The sequence below is a fragment of the Hemibagrus wyckioides genome, linkage group LG05, assembly GCF_019097595.1.
Source record: "Hemibagrus wyckioides isolate EC202008001 linkage group LG05, SWU_Hwy_1.0, whole genome shotgun sequence".
NCBI classification, from domain to species: domain Eukaryota; kingdom Metazoa; phylum Chordata; class Actinopteri; order Siluriformes; family Bagridae; genus Hemibagrus; species Hemibagrus wyckioides.
Genome location: NC_080714.1, coordinates 3,717,171 through 3,741,717, shown reverse-complemented (window position 1 = coordinate 3,741,717; position 24,547 = coordinate 3,717,171). Strand labels below are relative to the sequence as shown.

Sequence of the window (24,547 nt, the reverse complement as noted above, 5' to 3'; positions counted from 1 at the left end):
CAACAGCCAGACACCATCAGACACCACCTTCCAACAGCCAGACACCACCAGACAATGCCTTCCAACAGCCAGACACCACCAGACACTGCCAGAGGGTTGCCAAATAACCAGCAAATCCCTCATCACTTTGTGGGAAACAGATTAAAATGCATACACATGCACCATCTAAACATCTCAAGATTGTTAACGATATTTCAGTAAATCTCGGACGTTTACACTCCAGACGTTTGCTTCGTCATCAGCTGTTCTGGTCAAAGACGTGCTGCAGATATCAACAAGCAAATGGGTGTTAGGTGCAGGCTGATGAGTATTGATTACAGACTAATGACACACACACAAAAACGTGTCATGTTTCAGCGTCCCGAGGTTTAAAAACATCGGATAACCTACGCTGTTATGACCCATTAAACGGTGTGGAGACAAAATGAGGGGAAAAAAGACCTGGTATAAAAGATCTTTAGGTCACCACAAAGTTTGGAATCTTTCATAATTTTCCTTGTGTGTGTATAGAACATAGAGCTAATCATTTCCTCAATTCTGATTTCAATTTTTAAAATAAAAATGAAAGCTAAAAACAGGATTGTGTCTCGCTCACTGGGAGAAGGAGAAACTTATTTTAATATAACCTCAGCCTCATGGTTTTAATGCAAATAGGAACTTGATGCAAAGAAAGACACACACACATATGCATATACACACACACACCTGGGACGTATATAAAAAACTGGATCTCCTGGATCCATCTTGAGGATCTCCAGGATCCATCTCCTAAATTTATCTCCTGGATATCCTGAACCCATCTCCTAAATCTATCTCCCAGATCTATGTCCTGGATCTATCTCCTGGACCTACTATTTTCTCCTACCAGGGTGAGGGAAGTGGGTGAGAGGTGAAATAGTTATAATTTTACACCAGATATAATTTTACAGCAGCAGAATAACCTTGAAATCCTGAAGAGATACCTGGGAAATTCTGACTACAGACATCTATCCCAGCTGAAGAGCTTCATGCGGGCTGCTGAGCGGACGATGCGGAAACAAATCAGTAATATAGAAAAAAAGCCAAATTCTCGAGTTCCAGTTTCTGATTTTGTGAAAGCACTCCCCCCCACACACACGGTGCCGTTTTTATCATTTCGGAAAGTTCCAGTCAGACAGACGGGGTTTCTGTCAGGTGGAATCATCAGAACATGCCCCAGTTCATATTGTAGTTCCTCATGTGGTTTTGATATTATTAGATAATGGAGTTTTTCTTTTGGTTTTTATTTGGTCTCTAGGTGAAGTTGTGGTCAGTTCAGGAAGAATGTTCTATTTTACCATTGTGTTTCTTTCCAGAAACGAGACTCAATAGAATACTTGTAAGCACTTATAATGTTCTTTGTGGCCCCGCCACACCTCCACACCTCCTTTACTGGAACCAACAGATACATAGGCCACACCTCCTTCACTCAAACTAACAGAGGCCACACCTCCTTCACTGAGACTGACAGATACAGAGGCCACACCTCTTTCACTCAAATTAACAGAGGCCACTCCTTCTCTGAGACTGACAGATACCTAGGCCACACCTCTTTCACTGGGACTAACAGATACAGAGGCCACACCTCTTTCACTGGGACTAACAGATACAGAGGCCACACCTCTTTCACTGGGACTAACAGATATAGAGGCCACACTTTATTCACTCAAACTAAGAGGCCACACCTCCTTCACTCAAACTGACACAGAGGCCACACCTCCTTCACTGAGACTGACAGGCACAGAGGCCACACCTCCTTCACTCAAACTGGCATATACAGAGGCCACACCTCCTGTACTGGGACTAACAGGCAGAGGCCACACCTTCACTTAAACTGACATATACAGAGGCCACACCTCCTTCACTCAAACTGACATATACAGGTCACACCTCTTTCACTCAAACTGACATATACAGAGGCCACACCTCTTTCACTCAAACTGACATATACAGAGGCCACACCTCCTTCACTCAAACTGACATATACAGGTCACACCTCTTTCACTCAAACTGACATATACAGAGGCCACACCTCTTTCACTCAAACTGACATATACAGAGGTCACAACTCTTTCACTCAGACTGACATATACAGAGGTCACACCTCTTTCACTCAGACTGACATATACAGAGGCCACACCTCTTTCACTCAGACTGACATATACAGAGGCCACACCTCTTTCACTCAGACTGACATATACAGAGGCCACACCTCTTTCACTCAGACTGACATATACAGAGGTCACACCTCTTTCACTCAAACTGACATATACAGAGGTCACACCTCTTTCACTCAAACTGACATATACAGAGGCCACACCTCTTTCACTCAAACTGACATATACAGAGGCCACAATTCTTTCACTGAGCCCAAGTGACACATAGACAGGTTTTAAAATTGCTGTGTCACTGTTGAAGCCCATGAGAGCTGCAGAAGGAAACTTCTTCATAGAAAATTTCCGCTTAAAACAAAAATAACAGAAAACGCTGTTTACTCACGAAGATGAGCTTAGAACGATTTCACAATCTCATCACATGATTCATTTCTGCTCTCACTTTTCAACTCACCACTCCAGTCATCAAGAGGAGAGTCAGAAAGCGATTCGCGCCACCTGTTCACCAGCCGAACCCGAGCTCTCTGTACCTACTGAAAAGGAGTCTGACTTTATACCACAGCGATGCTGAATTCTCGCTTCTGACTGGTCAGAATCAACAGCAAATCATTATATAAACACAGGATATTAACACTGACCATGAAACCTTGATCCTGGTTTTGGATTTTTGGACTTATTCCGATAGATAGATAGATAGATAGATAGATAGATAGATAGATAGATAGATGGATAGATAGATGGATACATAGATAGATAGATAGATACATAGATAGATAGAGATAGTTTATTCATCCCAATGGGAAATATACAACTTCACAACTTCCAGCTTTCTGGACCGCTTTTAAAAAACAGATTTCGAATCTGAACCCGGACGGTCGCTGTTTCCGGACACAGGACTCAGGAAGCCGTGTGTCAGGTCCTATTACAGAAAAACAATATAAACGTGTAAACGAAGCCCCAGTACAGAGCAACCGCAGAAACCTGCTGGATCATGACCTGGAGTTGTACAGCCTGTTCAGAGCGTAATAAACGGTAAGGAAGGTCACGATAAATTAGTATCGGCACTGCAAATAACATCCGATTAGAGTTGAACAGCGTGGCACGATGTTATGACAATACCGATAGTGTATCATCGTGTCGGACGTACGTGGTATCGGAAGCGACATTGACGTGACGCTCTGTACGCAGTGAAAATCATCCTGAGGTACACCTAATCTCGCCCTGTCTTTCAGTACCACAGGACACACATCAACACCACCATTCAGACAATTCATCCTACTTATCTTCCACTAAAAAAAGAAAACCATGACTGCAAACACTGACGGCCAGACAAGGATGATCTCAAGGAGACAGCGGGATGCCAGGTGCTTAGAAAGGTGCTTGTGTATAGAGAGTCAGGACAAAAAAAATGTCACACTGCTAGATCATAACCTGTGTCATACAGTTCTGTCTTCTCATAAATGATACGTGATGATAATAAGGTCACGATATATCAGTACCGTAGACAGGGAAGAAATATCGCGATAACGCGTGAGAGATGCTGTATTGTGTCGCCTTGGCAACAGCATCCTATTGAGTCATGGCCATGCCTGAGTGACTGTACACACATGGCCTTATAAGCTACAGGCCTAAACATCTCGGACAGGGACAGATAGCTGACTATGTGTATGGATAAATAAACACACAATTAATAAGCAGTTTTATATATATAAAAAAATAAATAAATAAAATAAATGACGTCAGAGAAGTTGGCCTCACCTGTCCAAGGAGAAAATGAGAGTGGACGGAAGTTTTCTCTCCTTCCCGCGGTGTTTCTCACACAAACCGTAGCCGACTGCCACCTCAGGACACACACACACACACCTACACACACACCTACACACACACTGAAGCCACAGCGGACCACGAAGCAGACAAACCGGACACACGCTGTCTCGAAAGGCTTTTTCTTTATCTTCTTCTTCTTCTTCTGTTTCTTCAACTACCAGACTCTCAGCGCGCGCTGCCTTGTGGAGGCCAACGGCTAAAGGTCTACGCATGCTCAATAAAGTGGGGCTTAGGCCCCGCCCATTGCACTACCTGCGTAAGGACATCGGCAAGCCAATCAGATTGCTCCGAGTGCCGGCGCGTGCGACCGGATTCTTAAAGGGGTAGAAGTCTCTTCCTCGTTCTCGCCGTTTGTCCGGTTAAATGTCTCGGTAATCCGGTTATTTTGTCCAAACAACATGTTTTTTAGACGTCAGCGCCATCTTTGCTATGCTAAAGTGTGTATTTTGTATGAACAATGCACTCTGTACACCACACCCCCACCTAGCGTCCGCGTCACGCCACTGCGTCATTACCTAAAGCACCGGGGTTACATAAGCCAAGGCTACGAGAGTCACGTGACCGCAGGTTACGTGACTAAAAAAGGCTAAAAAAGGTTGATTTTTTGGTGCTGTTGTGGTAGTATTAGAAAATCATTATTAAAATATAATAATAATAATAATAATAATAATTAATATTATTATTAATTTTATTTATTTAATATTTAATTCTAGTTTATTTAATTTTAATTTTATTATTATTATTATTATTATTATTATTATTATGTTTAATATTAACTATACGTTTGAGTTATTTATTTATTCTATTTTTTGATTGTTTGTTCTGTATGATTCTTGGAGAGGAATGAATGTATGAACTCTGTAACATCACTGAAACAGAAAAATGTTTTTCCATCCTCAAAAAAGTTATTGTGTAATAATATTGTAATATGGTATGTAATATTGTGTATATAACATTGTGATAAATAAAATAAATTAAGGAAATGAACAAAAAGCTGTTCTTTTATATTCAGCTAGTTAATGATGATGTTTGTAAGTTCCCTCAGGTGTGTGTGTGTGTGTGTGTCTGGGGTTGTAAGGTAAACAAATGGCTAGAGCTTCTTTCTCATGTGCAAAAAAAACATGTTGTTCTTCAACCTAATTATTAAAACATCATTAAAGCAATTTATACGGATCCTGACTTACGCCAGGTCTGTGTGTGTGTGTGTGTGTGTGTGTGTGTGTGTGCATGTGTCTTTACTGCCCCTGGCTTTGTGGTGTGTGCTGATGTCAGCAGCAGTGATGAAACATCAGGACACTGAAGTGGTGTGACGAGGATGAGGAGGAGCGTCTGTCAGGACACACGCACAGCACTGATAACGACTTTACCTCGTTTATTAAAGACTCTCATTTAACCAGACCTGTGTGTGTGTGTGAGTGTGTGTAGGGGACAGCAATAACCCGGCCTTCAGGGCATGTACGAGCGAGTGAACACGCACAGGAACTGATGCATCCCCTGCCAATAGCAGCTCATTTTACTGAATTAACGAGTCTTCTTTCTTTCTTTCTTTTGTTCTCTATGCTCTTTCTTTCTTTCGTTCTTTGTGCTCTTTTTTCTTTCTTTCTTTCTTTCCTTCTTTCTTTCTTTTGTTCTCTATGCTCTTTCTTTCTTTCTGTCGTTCTTTCTTTCTTTTGTTCTCTATGCTCTTTCTTTCTTTCTGTCGTTCTTTCTTTCTTTCTTTCTTTCTTTCTTTCTTTCTTTCTTTCTTTCTTTCTTTCTTTCTTTCTTTCTTTCTTTCTTTCTCTATGCTCTTTCTTTCTGTCGTTCTTTCTTTCTTTCTTTCTTTCTTTCTTTCTTTCTTTCTTTCTTTCTTTCTTCCTTCCTTCCTTCCTTCCTTCCTTCCTTCCTTCCTACCTTTCTTCCTTCTGTACCTGGACAGTGGATGAAGGATGGATGAGAGAATTGCTGAGTGAAAGGGAAAATGTAAACAGGGTGGAGTTTAAAGACTTGGCCTTTTGTAAACACACAGAATCAGCACAACATCACTGAACTGAACTGGTGCATCAGCGAAACTGTGGTTATCAATACCAAGCACTCAAACACTCTCCACACACACACACACATACACACACACTGCTTTATAATTACGCAGCACAAAAATACCTCAGATGCAGTGCTGTAATGTCTGTGTGGTGTAATAAGCACGTACTGAACTACACACTACACACTATGCACTGTATATGGGGTGTAAATGTGGGATTGTGAGACACTGAATTGTTTATTGTGTCTAATATCTGAGTGGTTTGCTGAATTCTGTCGAAATAAGAAGATAGAAGCCATTATTAGCTTTGTTTACAACACTCTTTGGTCTGAAATCATACAAGCCATTGGTTTGAGTGGAGTGGAAGTGATTCAGTGAATCAGTGAAGTGAATGAATCAGTGAATCGAATCAGAGAACGAATTAAAAAATTGAATCATTGACTGAATCAGCAATCAAACATTTTTAGCTACTGAATGAATCAATGAATCAGAGATGGATATGTGAATCAATTCATAAGTGAATCAATATGTGAATCAAGGAATGAATCAGTAAAAAAAATTATTGAATGAAGTGGTGAATGGATCAGTGAGTCAGTCAGTGAATGGATAAATGAACTGATCTGAGAATGGGTCAGTAAATGAATTGTTAACCAGATCAGTAATACATTTTCTTAGGTACTGAATGAATCAGTGAATTAGTCAGGTAACATTCAGTAAATAGATAGAGTGAACAATTCAGTGAACAAATAAATGAAGGAATCAGTGGATAAATCAGTAAACAAAGCTTTTTGTTCTTAAGGTACCTAAGAAATCAGTCATGAATCAGTGAATAGAGCAGTGAATGAATGAGTCAGTAATTCAGTGAACAAATTTGGTTCAGTGGTTGGTGGAGTAAATGATTCAGTGATGGATCAGGGAATGAATCAGTGATGAATAAGGGAATGAATCAGTGAGTGAATCAGTGGTGGATGAGGGAATGGATCAGTAAATGAATCAGTGATGGATCAGGGAATGAACCAGTGATGAATGAGGGAGTGAATCAGTGATGGATCAGAGAATGAATCAGTGCATGATTTACAGAATAGCTCAGTAAATTAATCAATGATGGATCAGGGAATGAATCAGTAAATCAGTGATGGATCAGGGAATGAATTAGGGAATGAAACTAAACGAAGCAGTGATGGAGAGTGAACGGATCAGCAAATGAATCGTTATCTCTACTGTGCATGTGTCCTGACACTGGAGGTTCCTCATTCTCATATCATACCACAAATTTTCTTAAGCTGATTGGACCTAAAAGAGTCAGTAAAACATTCCACATCCTTTTTTATCCACTTACAAAAATAATTTTAAGACATTTATTTGAAAGATCTGAACTTTAATTGGTTGTTACTTGCTAGTACCATAACCCTGGGGTGTCCAGTTTTATGTCCAATCTTCATTCCAACCAAGCGGAAGTCACAGATGAGATCAGACACTCACTCACTCACATGTGTTTCTAGGATGCTGAACCTTTGTAGAGGCAAACAGTCAAAAAAGAAAGAAAATCCTTAAGAGGTTATCAAGACGATAATGATATCATTCTCAGTAATCACCGCAACAGCGGACGTGAAGTCGGATTAAGAGAAGTGCATCTTTATTCATCGTAACAACATAATATTCTTTATCAAATGAAACAGAATAAATAATATCAACACATTTACATCGCTGCATGTGCATGGGTTCCAATTAGAATAAATTCATCCTGCTCACGATACCACAACCCCCCCCACCCCCCCTGAATTTAATCTAAACAGCACTAAACAAAACGTCTTCAAAAATCTTACACACTTTATTTAATTTTAATTTTTTTAAAGAAAGGAAAAGCCAAAACCGTGGCTTGATATGTCACCTTAGATGCCTGGTTGATGATCAGTGCAATAAAGATTCGAGCAGAAATGAGAAGTTACGCTACGTCACGCTATACATACCAGTCCTGTAGTGTGTGTGTGTGTGTGTCAGGAGAAATCTACTGGCCCGCCAACGAAAAAGGAATAAAAGAAATGTACAACTTTGTCATTCTCAGTGCAGGCAAACCACGAAAGGAAACAAAAATCACACATCGTTTTGGATGAGCATGCTTAAGGTTGATTTGTTTTTTTTTGTCTTTGTGTCGTTTTTTCCCCCATCCCATCCCTCCCTCTGACCCTCCCTTGTGCTTCTATAAGTCTTTGGCGCCCCCTGGTGGTGGTGGCTGGAAGAAAGCGTGCTGAATCCAGGATAATCCTCTCGATCTCGATCTGTTCAAGACTGGAGCAGGGAGCGAGTCGAAGATCCGATCTCCTTCAGTCCAGGAAGTCCCCTCCCCCACCCCGACCTTAACACCCACCCACCCCTTTCCTCTGCCCCCCCCCCGTGTCTTGTCTTTATCGGTGCCAGTTGGGGTGCCGGATGCTGTGCTCCTGGCTCGGTGTGAGAAGATTTAAATAATGAAGGAGTGTTTTTCTTTTTTTTCCCCCCAGGAGTTTGTTGTTGTTGTTGTTGGTCTGCTTTATATATCTTTATATCACATTCTCGAAGAGTTGCATGGAGCTCATGATGTTTTCGTCCTGCAACGAAGACACGACAAGGATGAAAGGATAAAGATGAAAAGTTTTTCACTTTTTACTTCATGATAGTTTATCCTAAGCTCATAGGCACTTTGTTTAAATAAAACAAGTAAAAATAAACACATAGGCAAGAAATAAAACAGGTGTTACAGCAAAATAATGAAGGACAAGGAAACTTGTTGCTATTATCATTATTATTATTATTATTATTATGTTTGCAAAGAAAGAATAAAAACCAGTTTTCTTGAGTCCTGCTGGAGAGCCACTTTACAAGATCTTTGTCTTTCTTTCTTTCTAATTTTTCTATCTATCTATCTATCTATCTATCTATCTATCTATCTATCTATCTATCTATCTAGATAGATAGATAGATAGATAGATAGATAGATACTTTATTCATCCCAAAGGGAAATTCACAATCACTATCTATCTATATATCTATTATTTCATTTATATTCATTCATTTATTTATTTATTTTATTATTATCTTTTTTTTATTTTATTTATTTATTTTGTTTTATTTTATTGTATTGTATTTCATTTTTTGTGGCCTATTAGAAGGGTTGTGGGTGTATAAACTGGTTTGTTTCTTGTTTCTCCTCTCATCAGACATCGTGTTTCCTGTAACTGAGGTAACACATTTTGTATGTCTGCAAAAAATGTAATAAAAAAAAGAAAAGAACTAAAAGCCATAGTTTAATCAAAATTGAATCTAAAATCAGAATATCGTTCCATAATGATACGATTATTCTTCTGTCACGATTTGATCAGTTTGAACGAAACGAGAGTCAATACCTTCTGACACGTCTCAATGAACTCCTCGATGGTCACCACGCCGTCTTGATTTCTGTCCATTTTCTGCAGAAATCAGTGGATCAGAGAAGCACTGCGGTGTTTTACTGGGTAATAATGTGTGTGTGTGTGTGTGTGTGTGAGCGTGTTTACCTGAAAGAACTTCTCCACATGTTCAGATGGTGCTTCATCCCGTACGCTGGGGTAAGTGTATCTGCCCATCATGTCGTAGATAGACTTCATGATCAGCAGCATTTCCTGCAACACACAAACATACACACACACACACAAACACACACACACACACACACACAAACACACACATACACATAAACAGCTGTATTCTCTACAGCAGATGATGCTGTAAAGTAGAATACGCTAACAGGAAATAGAAGATAAATAAAAAGATTTTTGACTTTACAGTTTTGAAAGTAAAATTAAAAGCTATCATTTAAAGAATCGTTCAGAATTGATTCCTTTTGCAGGAGTGGACAAAGCACTGACGAAGTGACCGTACGGATGATCTTACTCAAAAATAACGTGGTCCAGTAGAGTGTAAAATGTAAAATGGAGAAAAAATTAAGTTTGTCTTCTTTACTAAACAGGAAATAAACAAAACAAGAATAAACAATAAGAGAAGAGAAAAATGACCTCTTTGGTGATGTAGCCATCTTTGTTGATGTCATACAGGTTGAAGGCCCAGTTGAGCTTCTCGGTGACGGAGCCCCTCAGGAGCACGGACAGACCGATCACAAAATCCTACAACACAATCCCAAACATATACACAATCAGAGTCAGTCACATACAGTAAGGGTACAATATATCACAATAAAACACAATAACACACAATATGATAGGATACAATACACACTGTAATACAACACAACACAACACACTGTAATACAACACTACACTACATACTGTAATACAACACAACACTACACACTGTAATACAACACAACACTACATACTGTAATACAACACAACACTACATTACATACTGTAATACAACACTACACTACACACTGTAATACAACACAACACTACACACTGTAATACAACACAACACTACACACTGTAATACAACACAACACTACACACTGTAATACAACACAACACTACATACTGTAATACAACACAACACTACATTACATACTGTAATACAACACTACACTACACACTGTAATACAACACAACACTACACACTGTAATACAACACAACACTACACACTGTAATACAACACAACACTACACACTGTAATACAACACTACACTACACACTGTAATACAACACAACACTACACACTGTAATACAACACAACACTACACTACATACTGTAATACAACACTACACTACACACTGTAATACAACACAACACTACATTACATACTGTAATACAACACTACACTACACACTGTAATACAACACTACACTACACACTGTAATACAACACAACACTACACACTGTAATACAACACTACACTACATACTGTAATACAACACTACACTACACACTGTAATACAACACAACACTACATACTGTAATACAACACAACACTACATACTGTAATACAACACTACACACTGTAATACAACACAACACTACATTACACACTGTAATACAACACAACACTACACTACACACTGTAATACAACACTACACTACACACTGTAATACAACACAACACTACATACTGTAATACAACACAACACTACATACTGTAATACAACACTACACACTGTAATACAACACAACACTACATTACACACTGTAATACAACACAACACTACACTACACACTGTAATACAACACTACACTACACACTGTAATACAACACAACACTACATACTGTAATACAACACAACACTACATACTGTAATACAACACTACACTACACACTGTAATACAACACTACACTACATACTGTAATACAACACAACACTACATACTGTAATACAACACTACACTACACTACACACTGTAATACAACACAACACTACATACTGTAATACAACACTACACTACACACTGTAATACAACACTACACTACATACTGTAATACAACACAACACTACATACTGTAATACAACACTACACTACACTACACACTGTAATACAACACAACACTACACACTGTAATACAACACAACACTACATACTGTAATACAACACAACACTACATACTGTAATACAACACAACACTACACACTGTAATACAACACAACACTACATACTGTAATACAACACAACACTACATACTGTAATACAACACTACACTACATACTGTAATACAACACAACACTACACACTGTAATACAACACTACATACTGTAATACAACACAACACTACATACTGTAATACAACACAACACTACACACTGTAATACAACACAACACTACATACTGTAATACAACACAACACTACATACTGTAATACAACACAACACTACACACTGTAATACAACACAACACTACATACTGTAATACAACACAACACTACATTACATACTGTAATACAACACTACACTACACACTGTAATACAACACAACACTACACACTGTAATACAACACAACACTACACTACATACTGTAATACAACACTACACTACACACTGTAATACAACACAACACTACATTACATACTGTAATACAACACTACACTACACACTGTAATACAACACTACACTACACACTGTAATACAACACAACACTACACACTGTAATACAACACTACACTACATACTGTAATACAACACTACACTACACACTGTAATACAACACAACACTACATACTGTAATACAACACAACACTACATACTGTAATACAACACTACACACTGTAATACAACACAACACTACATTACACACTGTAATACAACACAACACTACACTACACACTGTAATACAACACTACACTACACACTGTAATACAACACAACACTACATACTGTAATACAACACAACACTACATACTGTAATACAACACTACACACTGTAATACAACACAACACTACATTACACACTGTAATACAACACAACACTACACTACACACTGTAATACAACACTACACTACACACTGTAATACAACACAACACTACATACTGTAATACAACACAACACTACATACTGTAATACAACACTACACTACACACTGTAATACAACACTACACTACATACTGTAATACAACACAACACTACATACTGTAATACAACACTACACTACACTACACACTGTAATACAACACAACACTACATACTGTAATACAACACTACACTACACACTGTAATACAACACTACACTACATACTGTAATACAACACAACACTACATACTGTAATACAACACTACACTACACTACACACTGTAATACAACACAACACTACACACTGTAATACAACACAACACTACATACTGTAATACAACACAACACTACATACTGTAATACAACACAACACTACACACTGTAATACAACACAACACTACATACTGTAATACAACACAACACTACATACTGTAATACAACACTACACTACATACTGTAATACAACACAACACTACACACTGTAATACAACACTACATACTGTAATACAACACAACACTACATACTGTAATACAACACAACACTACACACTGTAATACAACACAACACTACATACTGTAATACAACACAACACTACATACTGTAATACAACACAACACTACACACTGTAATACAACACAACACTACATACTGTAATACAACACAACACTACATTACATACTGTAATACAACACAACACTACACACTGTAATACAACACTACACTACATACTGTAATACAACACTACACTACATACTGTAATACAACACTACACTACATTACATACTGTAATACAACACTACACTACACACTGTAATACAACACTACACTACACACTGTAATACAACACTACACTACACACTGTAATACAACACAACACTACACTACATACTGTAATACAACACTACACTACACTACACACTGTAATACAACACTACATTACATACTGTAATACAACACAACACTACACACTGTAATACAACACTACACTACACTACACACTGTAATACAACACTACACTACACACTGTAATACAACACTACACTACACTACATACTGTAATACAACACAACACTACACTACATACTGTAATACAACACTACACTACATACTGTAATACAACACTACACTACATTACATACTGTAATACAACACTACACTACACACTGTAATACAACACTACACTACACACTGTAATACAACACTACACTACACACTGTAATACAACACAACACTACACTACATACTGTAATACAACACTACACTACACTACACACTGTAATACAACACTACATTACATACTGTAATACAACACAACACTACACTACACACTGTAATACAACACTACACTACACACTGTAATACAACACAACACTACACTACATACTGTAATACAACACTACACTACACTACACACTGTAATACAACACTACATTACATACTGTAATACAACACAACACTACACACTGTAATACAACACTACACTACACTACACACTGTAATACAACACTACACTACACACTGTAATACAACACTACACTACACTACACACTGTAATACAACACTACACTACACTACACACTGTAATACAACACAACACTACACACTGTAATACAACACTACACTACACTACACACTGTAATACAACACTACACTACACTACACACTGTAATACAACACAACACTACACACTGTAATACAACACTACACTACACTACACACTGTAATACAACACTACACTACACACTGTAATACAACACTACACTACACTACACACTGTAATACAACACTACACTACATACTGTAATACAACACAACACTACATACTGTAATACAACACTACACTACACACTGTAATACAACACTACACTACACACTGTAATACAACACTACACTACACTACACACTGTAATACAACACTACACTACATACTGTAATACAACACTACACTACACACTGTAATACAACACTACACTACACTACACTACACACTGTAATACAACACTACACTACATACTGTAATACAACACTACACTACACACTGTAATACAACACTACACTACATACTGTAATACAACACTACACTACATACTGTAATACAACACAACACTACATACTGTAATACAACACTACACTACATACTGTAATACAACACAATACTACACACTGTAATACAACACAACACTACATACTGTAATACAACACTACACTACATACTGTAATACAACACTACACACTGTAATACAACACAACACTACATACTGTAATACAACACTACACTACACACTGTAATACAACACTACACACTGTAATACAACACAACACTACACACTGTAATACAACACTACACTACATACTGTAATACAACACTACACTACACACTGTAATACAACACTACACACTGTAATACAACACAACACTACACTACACACTGTAATACAACACTACACTACATACTGTAATACAACACAACACTACATACTGTAATACAACACTACACTACACACTGTAATACAACACAACACTACAATACACACTGTAATACAACACTACACTACATACTGTAATACAACACTACACTACATACTGTAATACAACACTACACTACACTACACACTGTAATACAACACTACACTACACACTGTAATACAACACTACACTACACACTGTAATACAACACAACACTACACACTGTAATACAACAGTACACTACACTACATACTGTAATACAACACTACACTACATACTGTAATACAACACAACACTACATACTGTAATACAACACAACACTACACTACACACTGTAATACAACACAACACTACACACTGTAATACAACACAACACTACACACTGTAATACAACACAACACTACACTACACACTGTAATACAACACTACACTACACTACACACTGTAATACAACACTACACTACACACTGTAATACAACACAACACTACACACTGTAATACAACACAACACTACACTACACACTGTAATACAACAGTACACTACACTACACACTGTAATACAACAGTACACTACACTACACACTGTAATACAACACTACACTACACACTGTAATACAACACAACACTACACTACACACTGTAATACAACAGTACACTACACTACACACTGTAATACAACACTACACTACACACTGTAATACAACACTACACTACACTACACACTGTAATACAACACTACACTACACACTGTAATACAACAGTACACTACACTACACACTGTAATACAACACTACACTACACACTGTAATACAACAGTACACTACACTACACACTGTAATACAACACTACACTACACACTGTAATACAACACAACACTACACTACATACTGTAATACAACACTACACTACACTACACACTGTAATACAACACTACATTACATACTGTAATACAACACAACACTACACACTGTAATACAACACTACACTACACTACACACTGTAATACAACACTACACTACACACTGTAATACAACACAACACTACACTACACACTGTAATACAACAGTACACTACACTACACACTGTAATACAACAGTACACTACACTACACACTGTAATACAACAGTACACTACACTACATACTGTAATACAACACTACACTACACTACACACTGTAATACAACACTACATTACATACTGTAATACAACACAACACTACACACTGTAATACAACACTACACTACACTACACACTGTAATACAACACTACACTACACACTGTAATACAACACAACACTACACTACACACTGTAATACAACAGTACACTACACTACACACTGTAATACAACACTACATTACATACTGTAATACAACACAACACTACACACTGTAATACAACACTACACTACACTACACACTGTAATACAACACTACACTACACACTGTAATACAACACAACACTACACTACACACTGTAATACAACAGTACACTACACTACATACTGTAATACAACACTACACTACACTACACACTGTAATACAACACTACATTACATACTGTAATACAACACTACACTACATACTGTAATACAACACTACACTACACACTGTAATACAACACAACACTACATACTGTAATACAACACAACACTACACACTGTAATACAACACTACACTACACACTGTAATACAACACAACACTACACACTGTAATACAACACTACACTACACACTGTAATACAACAGTACACTACACTACATACTGTAATACAACACTACACTACACTACACACTGTAATACAACACTACATTACATACTGTAATACAACACAACACTACACACTGTAATACAACACTACACTACACTACACACTGTAATACAACACTACACTACACACTGTAATACAACACAACACTACACTACACACTGTAATACAACAGTACACTACACTACACACTGTAATACAACAGTACACTACACTACACACTGTAATACAACAGTACACTACACTACATACTGTAATACAACACTACATTACATACTGTAATACAACACAACACTACATACTGTAATACAACACAACACTACACACTGTAATACAACACTACACTACATACTGTAATACAACACTACACTACACACTGTAATACAACACAACACTACATACTGTAATACAACACAACACTACACACTGTAATACAACACTACACTACACACTGTAATACAACACAACACTACACACTGTAATACAACACTACACTACATACTGTAATACAACACTACACTACACACTGTAATACAACACTACACTACATACTGTAATACAACACTACACTACACACTGTAATACAACACAACACTACATACTGTAATACAACACAACACTACACTACACACTGTAATACAACACAACACTACACTACACACTGTAATACAACACTACACTACATACTGTAATACAACACTACACTACACACTGTAATACAACACAACACTACATACTGTAATACAACACAACACTACACTACACACTGTAATACAACACAACACTACACTACACACTGTAATACAACAGTACACTACACTACATACTGTAATACAACACTACACTACACACTGTAATACAACACTACATTACATACTGTAATACAACACAACACTACATACTGTAATACAACACTACACTACACACTGTAATACAACACTACACACTGTAATACAACACAACACTACACACTGTAATACAACACTACACTACATACTGTAATACAACACAACACTACACACTGTAATACAACACAACACTACACACTGTAATACAACACTACACTACACACTGTAATACAACACAACACTACATTACATACTGTAATACAACACAATACTACACACTGTAATATAATACAACACTACACACTGTAATACAACACAACAGTACATACATTAATACTGTAATACAACACAACACTACATACTGTAACACAACACTACACTACACAACATACTGTAATACAACACAACACTACATACTGTAATACAACACAACACTACACTACACAACATACTGTAATACAACACAACACTACATACTGTAATACAACACAACACTACACTACACTACATACTGTAATACAACACAACACTACACTACATACTGTAATACAACACAACACTACACTACATACTGTAACACAACACAACACAACACTACACTACACTACATACTGTAATACAACACAACACAACACTACACTACATACTGTAATACAACACAACACTACACTACATACTGTAACACAACACAACACAACACTACACTACATACTGTAATACAACACAACACTACACTACATACTGTAACACAACACAACACAACACAACACTACACTACATACTGTAACACAACACAACACAACACTACACTACATACTGTAATACAACACAACACAACACTACATACTGTAACACAACACAACACTACACTACACAACATACTGTAATACAACACAACACTACATACTGTAATACAACACAACACTACACTACACAACATACTGTAATACAACACAACACTACATACTGTAATACAACACTACACTACACACTGTAATACAACACAACACTACATACTGTAATACAACACAACACTACACACTGTAATACAACACTACACTACATACTGTAATACAACACAACACTACACTACACACTGTAATACAACACAACACTACATACTGTAATACAACACTACACTACACACTGTAATACAACACTACACTACACACTGTAATACAACAGTACACTACACTACATACTGTAATACAACACTACACTACATACTGTAATACAACACAACACTACATACTGTAATACAACACTACACTACATACTGTAATACAACACAACACTACACACTGTAATACAACACAACACTACATACTGTAATACAACACAACACTACACACTGTAATACAACACAACACTACACTACATACTGTAATACAACACTACACTACACACTGTAATACAACACTACACTACACTACATACTGTAATACAACACTACACTACACACTGTAATACAACACAACACTACACACTGTAATACAACACAACACTACACACTGTAATACAACACTACACTACACACTGTAATACAACACTACACTACATACTGTAATACAACACTACACTACACACTGTAATACAACACTACACTACATACTGTAATACAACACTACACTACACTACACACTGTAATACAACACTACACTACACACTGTAATACAACACTACATTACATACTGTAATACAACACAACACTACACACTGTAATACAACACAACACTACATACTGTAATACAACACAATACTACACACTGTAATACAACACAACACTACACTACACACTGTAATACAACAGTACACTACACTACACACTGTAATACAACAGTACACTACACTACACACTGTAATACAACAGTACACTACACTACATACTGTAATACAACACTACACTACACTACACACTGTAATACAACACTACATTACATACTGTAATACAACACTACACTACATACTGTAATACAACACAACACTACACACTGTAATACAACACAACACTACATACTGTAATACAACACAATACTACACACTGTAATACAACACAACACTACACTACACACTGTAATACAACACAACACTACATACTGTAATACAACACAACACTACATACTGTAATACAACACAACACAACACATTGTAATACAACACTACACTACATACTGTAATACAACACAACACTACACACTGTAATACAACACAACACTACATACTGTAATACAACACTACACTACACTACACACTGTAATACAACACTACACTACACTACATACTGTAATACAACACAACACTACATACTGTAATACAACACAACACTACACACTGTAATACAACACAACACTACATACTGTAATACAACACTACACTACACACTGTAATACAACACAACACTACACTACACACTGTAATACAACAGTACACTACACTACATACTGTAATACAACACTACATTACATACTGTAATACAACACAACACTACATACTGTAATACAACACAACACTACATACTGTAATACAACACAACACTACATACTGTAATACAACACTACACTACATACTGTAATACAACACTACACTACATACTGTAATACAACACTACACTACACACTGTAATACAACACAACACAACACATTGTAATACAACACTACACTACATACTGTAATACAACACAACACTACACACTGTAATACAACACAACACTACATTACATACTGTAATACAACACAATACTACACACTGTAATATAATACAACACTACACACTGTAATACAACACAACAGTACATACATTAATACTGTAATACAACACAACACTACATACTGTAATACAACACTACACTACATACTGTAATACAACACAACACTACACTACATACTGTAATACAACACAACACTACACTACATACTGTAACACAACACTACACTACACTACATACTGTAATACAACACAACACTACACTACATACTGTAACACAACACTACACTACACTACATACTGTAATACAACACAACACAACACTACATACTGTAATACAACACAACACTACAGATACAGTACAGATGTGTGATGTGTTACAGTACAGAGGTGTGGTGTGATGTGTTACAGTACAGATATGTGATGTGTTACAGTACAGAGGTGTGACGTGATGTGTTACAGTACAGATGTGTGATGTGTTGCAGTACAGATGTGTGGTGTGATGTGTTACAGTACAGATGTGTGGTGTGATATGTTACAGTACAGATGTGTGATGTGTTACAGTACAGAGGTGTGATGTGTTACAGTACAGAGGTGTGATGTGTTATAGTACAGAGGTGTGACATGATGTGTTACAGTACAGATGTGTGATGTTTTACAGTACAAAGGTGTGGTGTGTTACAGTACAGATGTGTGATGTGTTACAGTACAGATGTGTGATGTGTTACAGTACAAAGGTGTGATGTGTTACAGTACAAAGGTGTGGTGTGTTACAGTACAGATGTGTGACATGATGTGTTACAGTACAGATGTGTGATGTGTTACAGTACAAAGGTGTGGTGTTACAGTACAGATGTGTGATGTGTTACAGTACAGATGCGTGATGTGTTATAGTACAGATGTGTGACGTGATGTGTTACAGTACAGATGTGTGATGTGTTACAGTACAGATGTGTGACATGATGTGTTACAGTACAGATGTGTGATGTGTTGCAGTACAAAGGTGTGGTGTTACAGTACAGATGTGTGATGTGTTACAGTACAGATGCGTGATGTGTTATAGTACAGATGTGTGACGTGATGTGTTACAGTACAGATGTGTGATGTGTTACAGTACAAAGGTGTGGTGTTACAGTACAGATGTGTTATGTGTTACAGTACAGATGTGTGATGTGTTACAGTACAAAGGTGTGGTGTTACAGTACAGATGTGTGATGTGTTACAGTACAGATGCATGATGTGTTACAGTACAGATGTGTGACGTGATGTGTTACAGTACAGATGTGTGACGTGATGTGTTACAGTACAGATGTGTGACGTGATGCGTAAATACCGCAGACGCAGCAGAATGCAGGAGTGTAATATAATCAGAGTTTATTGTGCAGGTCCTGCAGCTGTTCGTGACAAATTGAATTGATCTGCTGTTTGAGTTGTGAGCGCTTTATTTAGAAATAATGTACTGTAATGTAATATAATATAACAGAAGACGATCCTGGTGTAAAAATAAACCAAAACGATGTTGTATTCGGAAGTTATAGAAAAACGTGGGGTTTGCTGACCAATCAGAAAGGAGAACTGTGATAACAAGGAGCAGCTATAAAACATCAGACTGTACTGTAGACTGGATTTCATTCCACTGTATAGAAATACAATCACATCAGCTCTATTATATAAACAGAAGACCAATCAGAACATCATCAGGTGTAAATGAAATAAGAAATGTCATCTTAGTGTGAAGTTGTTTAATTTATGTCAGTTGTATTCTACTGTATTTCTGTTTTCTCTAAGGACTTTTATTTTGGTCTTGCATAATGTCATGGGGAGGGAAGAGCAGGAATGAGGAAAGTTCCGAGCCGTCCATATTTCCAAGTCCATCGTCTATATTTATTTCAGACCCCACGCCTTACATTAGCATGTATTTTAACTCCTTCTTTTTAAGCCTCATTTTAAGCCTTTATTTCTATAAAGAAACCAAACGATCTGCCAACAGAACATGACAACTTCAAGCTGGAAATGAGTGAAAGCATCTAACAAGCTGAAACATCATGGAAGTTGATTTAGAATGGCCTCGTGATTAGAGATTAGAGATAGCTTTACCTCGAAGCGAATGGAGCCGTTTCTGTCCAGATCGAAAGCGTTAAACAGGAAGTGAGCGTACGTGGTGGCGTCTAGGAAAAGAAAAGAAAACCGTATAAATAAAAAAAGTGTTTTTGTTTTTAAATACGTCACAAAAAAAGAAATAAAATAGGTCCCTTTTTTACCTCCTTGGGGAAAAAACTGAGAGTAGATGGTCTTGAAAGTTTCCTCATCGACCAGGCCACTCGGGCATTCCTGAAATGGAAAGAGAAGAGAAGGACTCATTAAAGGTCTAATTAAACCCACAGCCGCACATCTCTCGCTGTCCTAAATCTCGGCGCACATCATGCTTCAGATGATTTAATGCAGTGTCTGGAGTCTGTAGCCTGGAGTTTGACCTCAGGTTTAAGACCTAGATTTTACACCTGAAGCTTAACCGGTGCTAATGTTACACAGACGCTAATAGTGCCATCATAAATTTATCATCATCTTCGCGTCATAACCAATCACAGTATAGCTAGAAAATAACTAGTTATGGAGTGACCATAGATATATACACAGATCAAGCATAACATTATGACCACCAGCCCTGATATTGTGTTAGTCCCCCATTTGCTGCTAACACAGCCCTGAACTGTTGAGGCACTAGATCCCTGAAGGTGTGCTGTGGTATCTGGAACCAAGATCTTAGCAGCAGATCCTTTAAATCCTGTAAGTTGTGAGGTGGGGCCTCCATGGGGACTTAAATAATACTTACAGGACTTAAAGGATACTTTTGATAGATACTGACCACTGCAGACCGGGAACACCCCACAAGAGCTGCAGTTTTGGAGATGCTCTGATCCAGTGGTCTAGCCATCGCAATTTGGCCCTTCGTCAAACTCACTCAAATCCTTACGCTTGTCCATTTTTCCTGCTTCTTACACATCAACTTTGAGGACAAAATGTTGACTTGCTGCCTAATATATCCCACCCACTAACAGGTGCCATGATGAGGAGATCATCAGCGTTATTCACTTTACCTCTCAGTGGTCATAATGTTATGCCTGATCGGTGTAAATGTATAGTTTGTCACTCCTGGGAAAAACTGCAATGCAAGTTCATAAGCTCCACCCCGAAGCGGCGCTCAGCAGGTTCTCACGTTTTTGAAGCCCCTGTAGAGCGACTGCAGCTCCTTGCGGGTGAACTTGGTCTGAGCCTGCAGCTGCTCCAGGCCCTCGGGTTGGTGCCTGACGGTGGCCAGCTCCAAGTCGCTGTCGCTGCTGTCTACGGGAGAAAAACAGTGACGGAAGACAGGAGAAGAGGGGCAGAGAATGAGACAGGGAGGGAGGGAGGGAGGGAGAGAGGGATGAAACGGGACACAGGTTCGACAGACAGGATGGAGTGATGGAGTGAACGAGCCATGGGAATGAAGGAAGGAAGGGGGGGAGTGAGATCGAGAAAGAGTTAGCATAGTAGTGGAAGACAAGTAAAGAGAAAGAAAGAGATAAAGACAGAAATGGACATGTGGACAAAAGGGAAGCCTTTTTCTGTGTGATTGGCTAATATGATCGTTTTAAAAGAACGAGCCTGGCTGAAACATAAGGGGAAGGATCATAGCCTCCAGATTAGCATCGTGCTAAAACGGTGTCAGGTTTGTGGGTTCTGACACTAGGATTAGAAAAGTTTTACAAAAGTAGGCATGGCCTAAAGACTGATAATAAGAACAGTTCATTAGAAATGATTCATATAATCATTTGATTTGTGGTATTTAATTTTTTATATCCACATATCTGGTTTTGTTTTCCATAAATCTAGCATAATAAAGCACTCACAGGTTCTGTGTAAATAAACAGAACCCTTAAGAATCCTCTATTTTTCCTAAATAGTGCCTCGATGCTAAACCGTTAGCTAGAAGCTCCTCTTACACTCCAACCACGTTAACCTGGAGCAGAAAGGTTAAATTTTTCCGTTTTTTTTTTCTCGCTCTAACATGCTAGATATTTAGCGTTGAAGAATAAAAGATGGATGAATAGATCGAAAGGAACCAATCACACAGTTGGAAACAGAAAGCACCGCCACACCAAGACACAGAGACCACAGAGACGACAGAGACAAAGTCCACGAGACGACAGCAAGACAGAGGAAGAAAAAAGTGAACAGAGGACAAAACGTCTGGGTCGGTTTTCACCGTGATTATGCTCACCGTCTTCACACGCGGAGCACAAAAAGCGAGTGAGGCAGAGAGGGATGTGAGTGGAT

At 37.7% G+C, this 24,547-nt stretch overlaps 2 protein-coding genes across 11 annotated transcripts in view; both read right to left on the bottom strand.

Annotated features, from left to right (window-relative positions):
- The window catches only part of slc23a2 (solute carrier family 23 member 2), a 32,219-nt gene extending 28,048 nt beyond the window's left edge, over positions 1–4,171 (bottom strand). The window contains exon 1 of the mRNA XM_058389703.1: positions 3,891–4,171. The gene's annotated coding sequence lies outside the window, so the exon portion shown is untranslated. The remainder of the gene's footprint in view (positions 1–3,890) is intronic.
- Positions 4,172–8,369: 4,198 nt separating this feature from the next.
- The window catches only part of kcnip3a (Kv channel interacting protein 3a, calsenilin), a 66,230-nt gene continuing 50,052 nt past the window's right edge, over positions 8,370–24,547 (bottom strand). For 3 of the 10 annotated variants that reach the window (XM_058390727.1, XM_058390730.1, XM_058390734.1), the window contains 7 exons: positions 24,477–24,494; positions 23,448–23,572; positions 22,328–22,561; positions 10,011–10,118; positions 9,513–9,617; positions 9,363–9,425; positions 8,370–8,567 (listed from right to left, as the gene is read on the bottom strand). In XM_058390727.1, the coding sequence (XP_058246710.1) occupies positions 8,520–8,567; positions 9,363–9,425; positions 9,513–9,617; positions 10,011–10,118; positions 22,328–22,561; positions 23,448–23,572; positions 24,477–24,494 (701 nt within the window). In that variant the 3' untranslated portion in view covers positions 8,370–8,519. Of the gene's footprint in view, positions 8,568–9,362; positions 9,426–9,512; positions 9,618–10,010; positions 10,119–22,327; positions 22,562–23,447; positions 24,495–24,547 lie in introns of all 10 variants that reach the window. The other 7 variants (XM_058390733.1, XM_058390736.1, XM_058390737.1 and 4 more) reach the window with 4 other exon arrangements.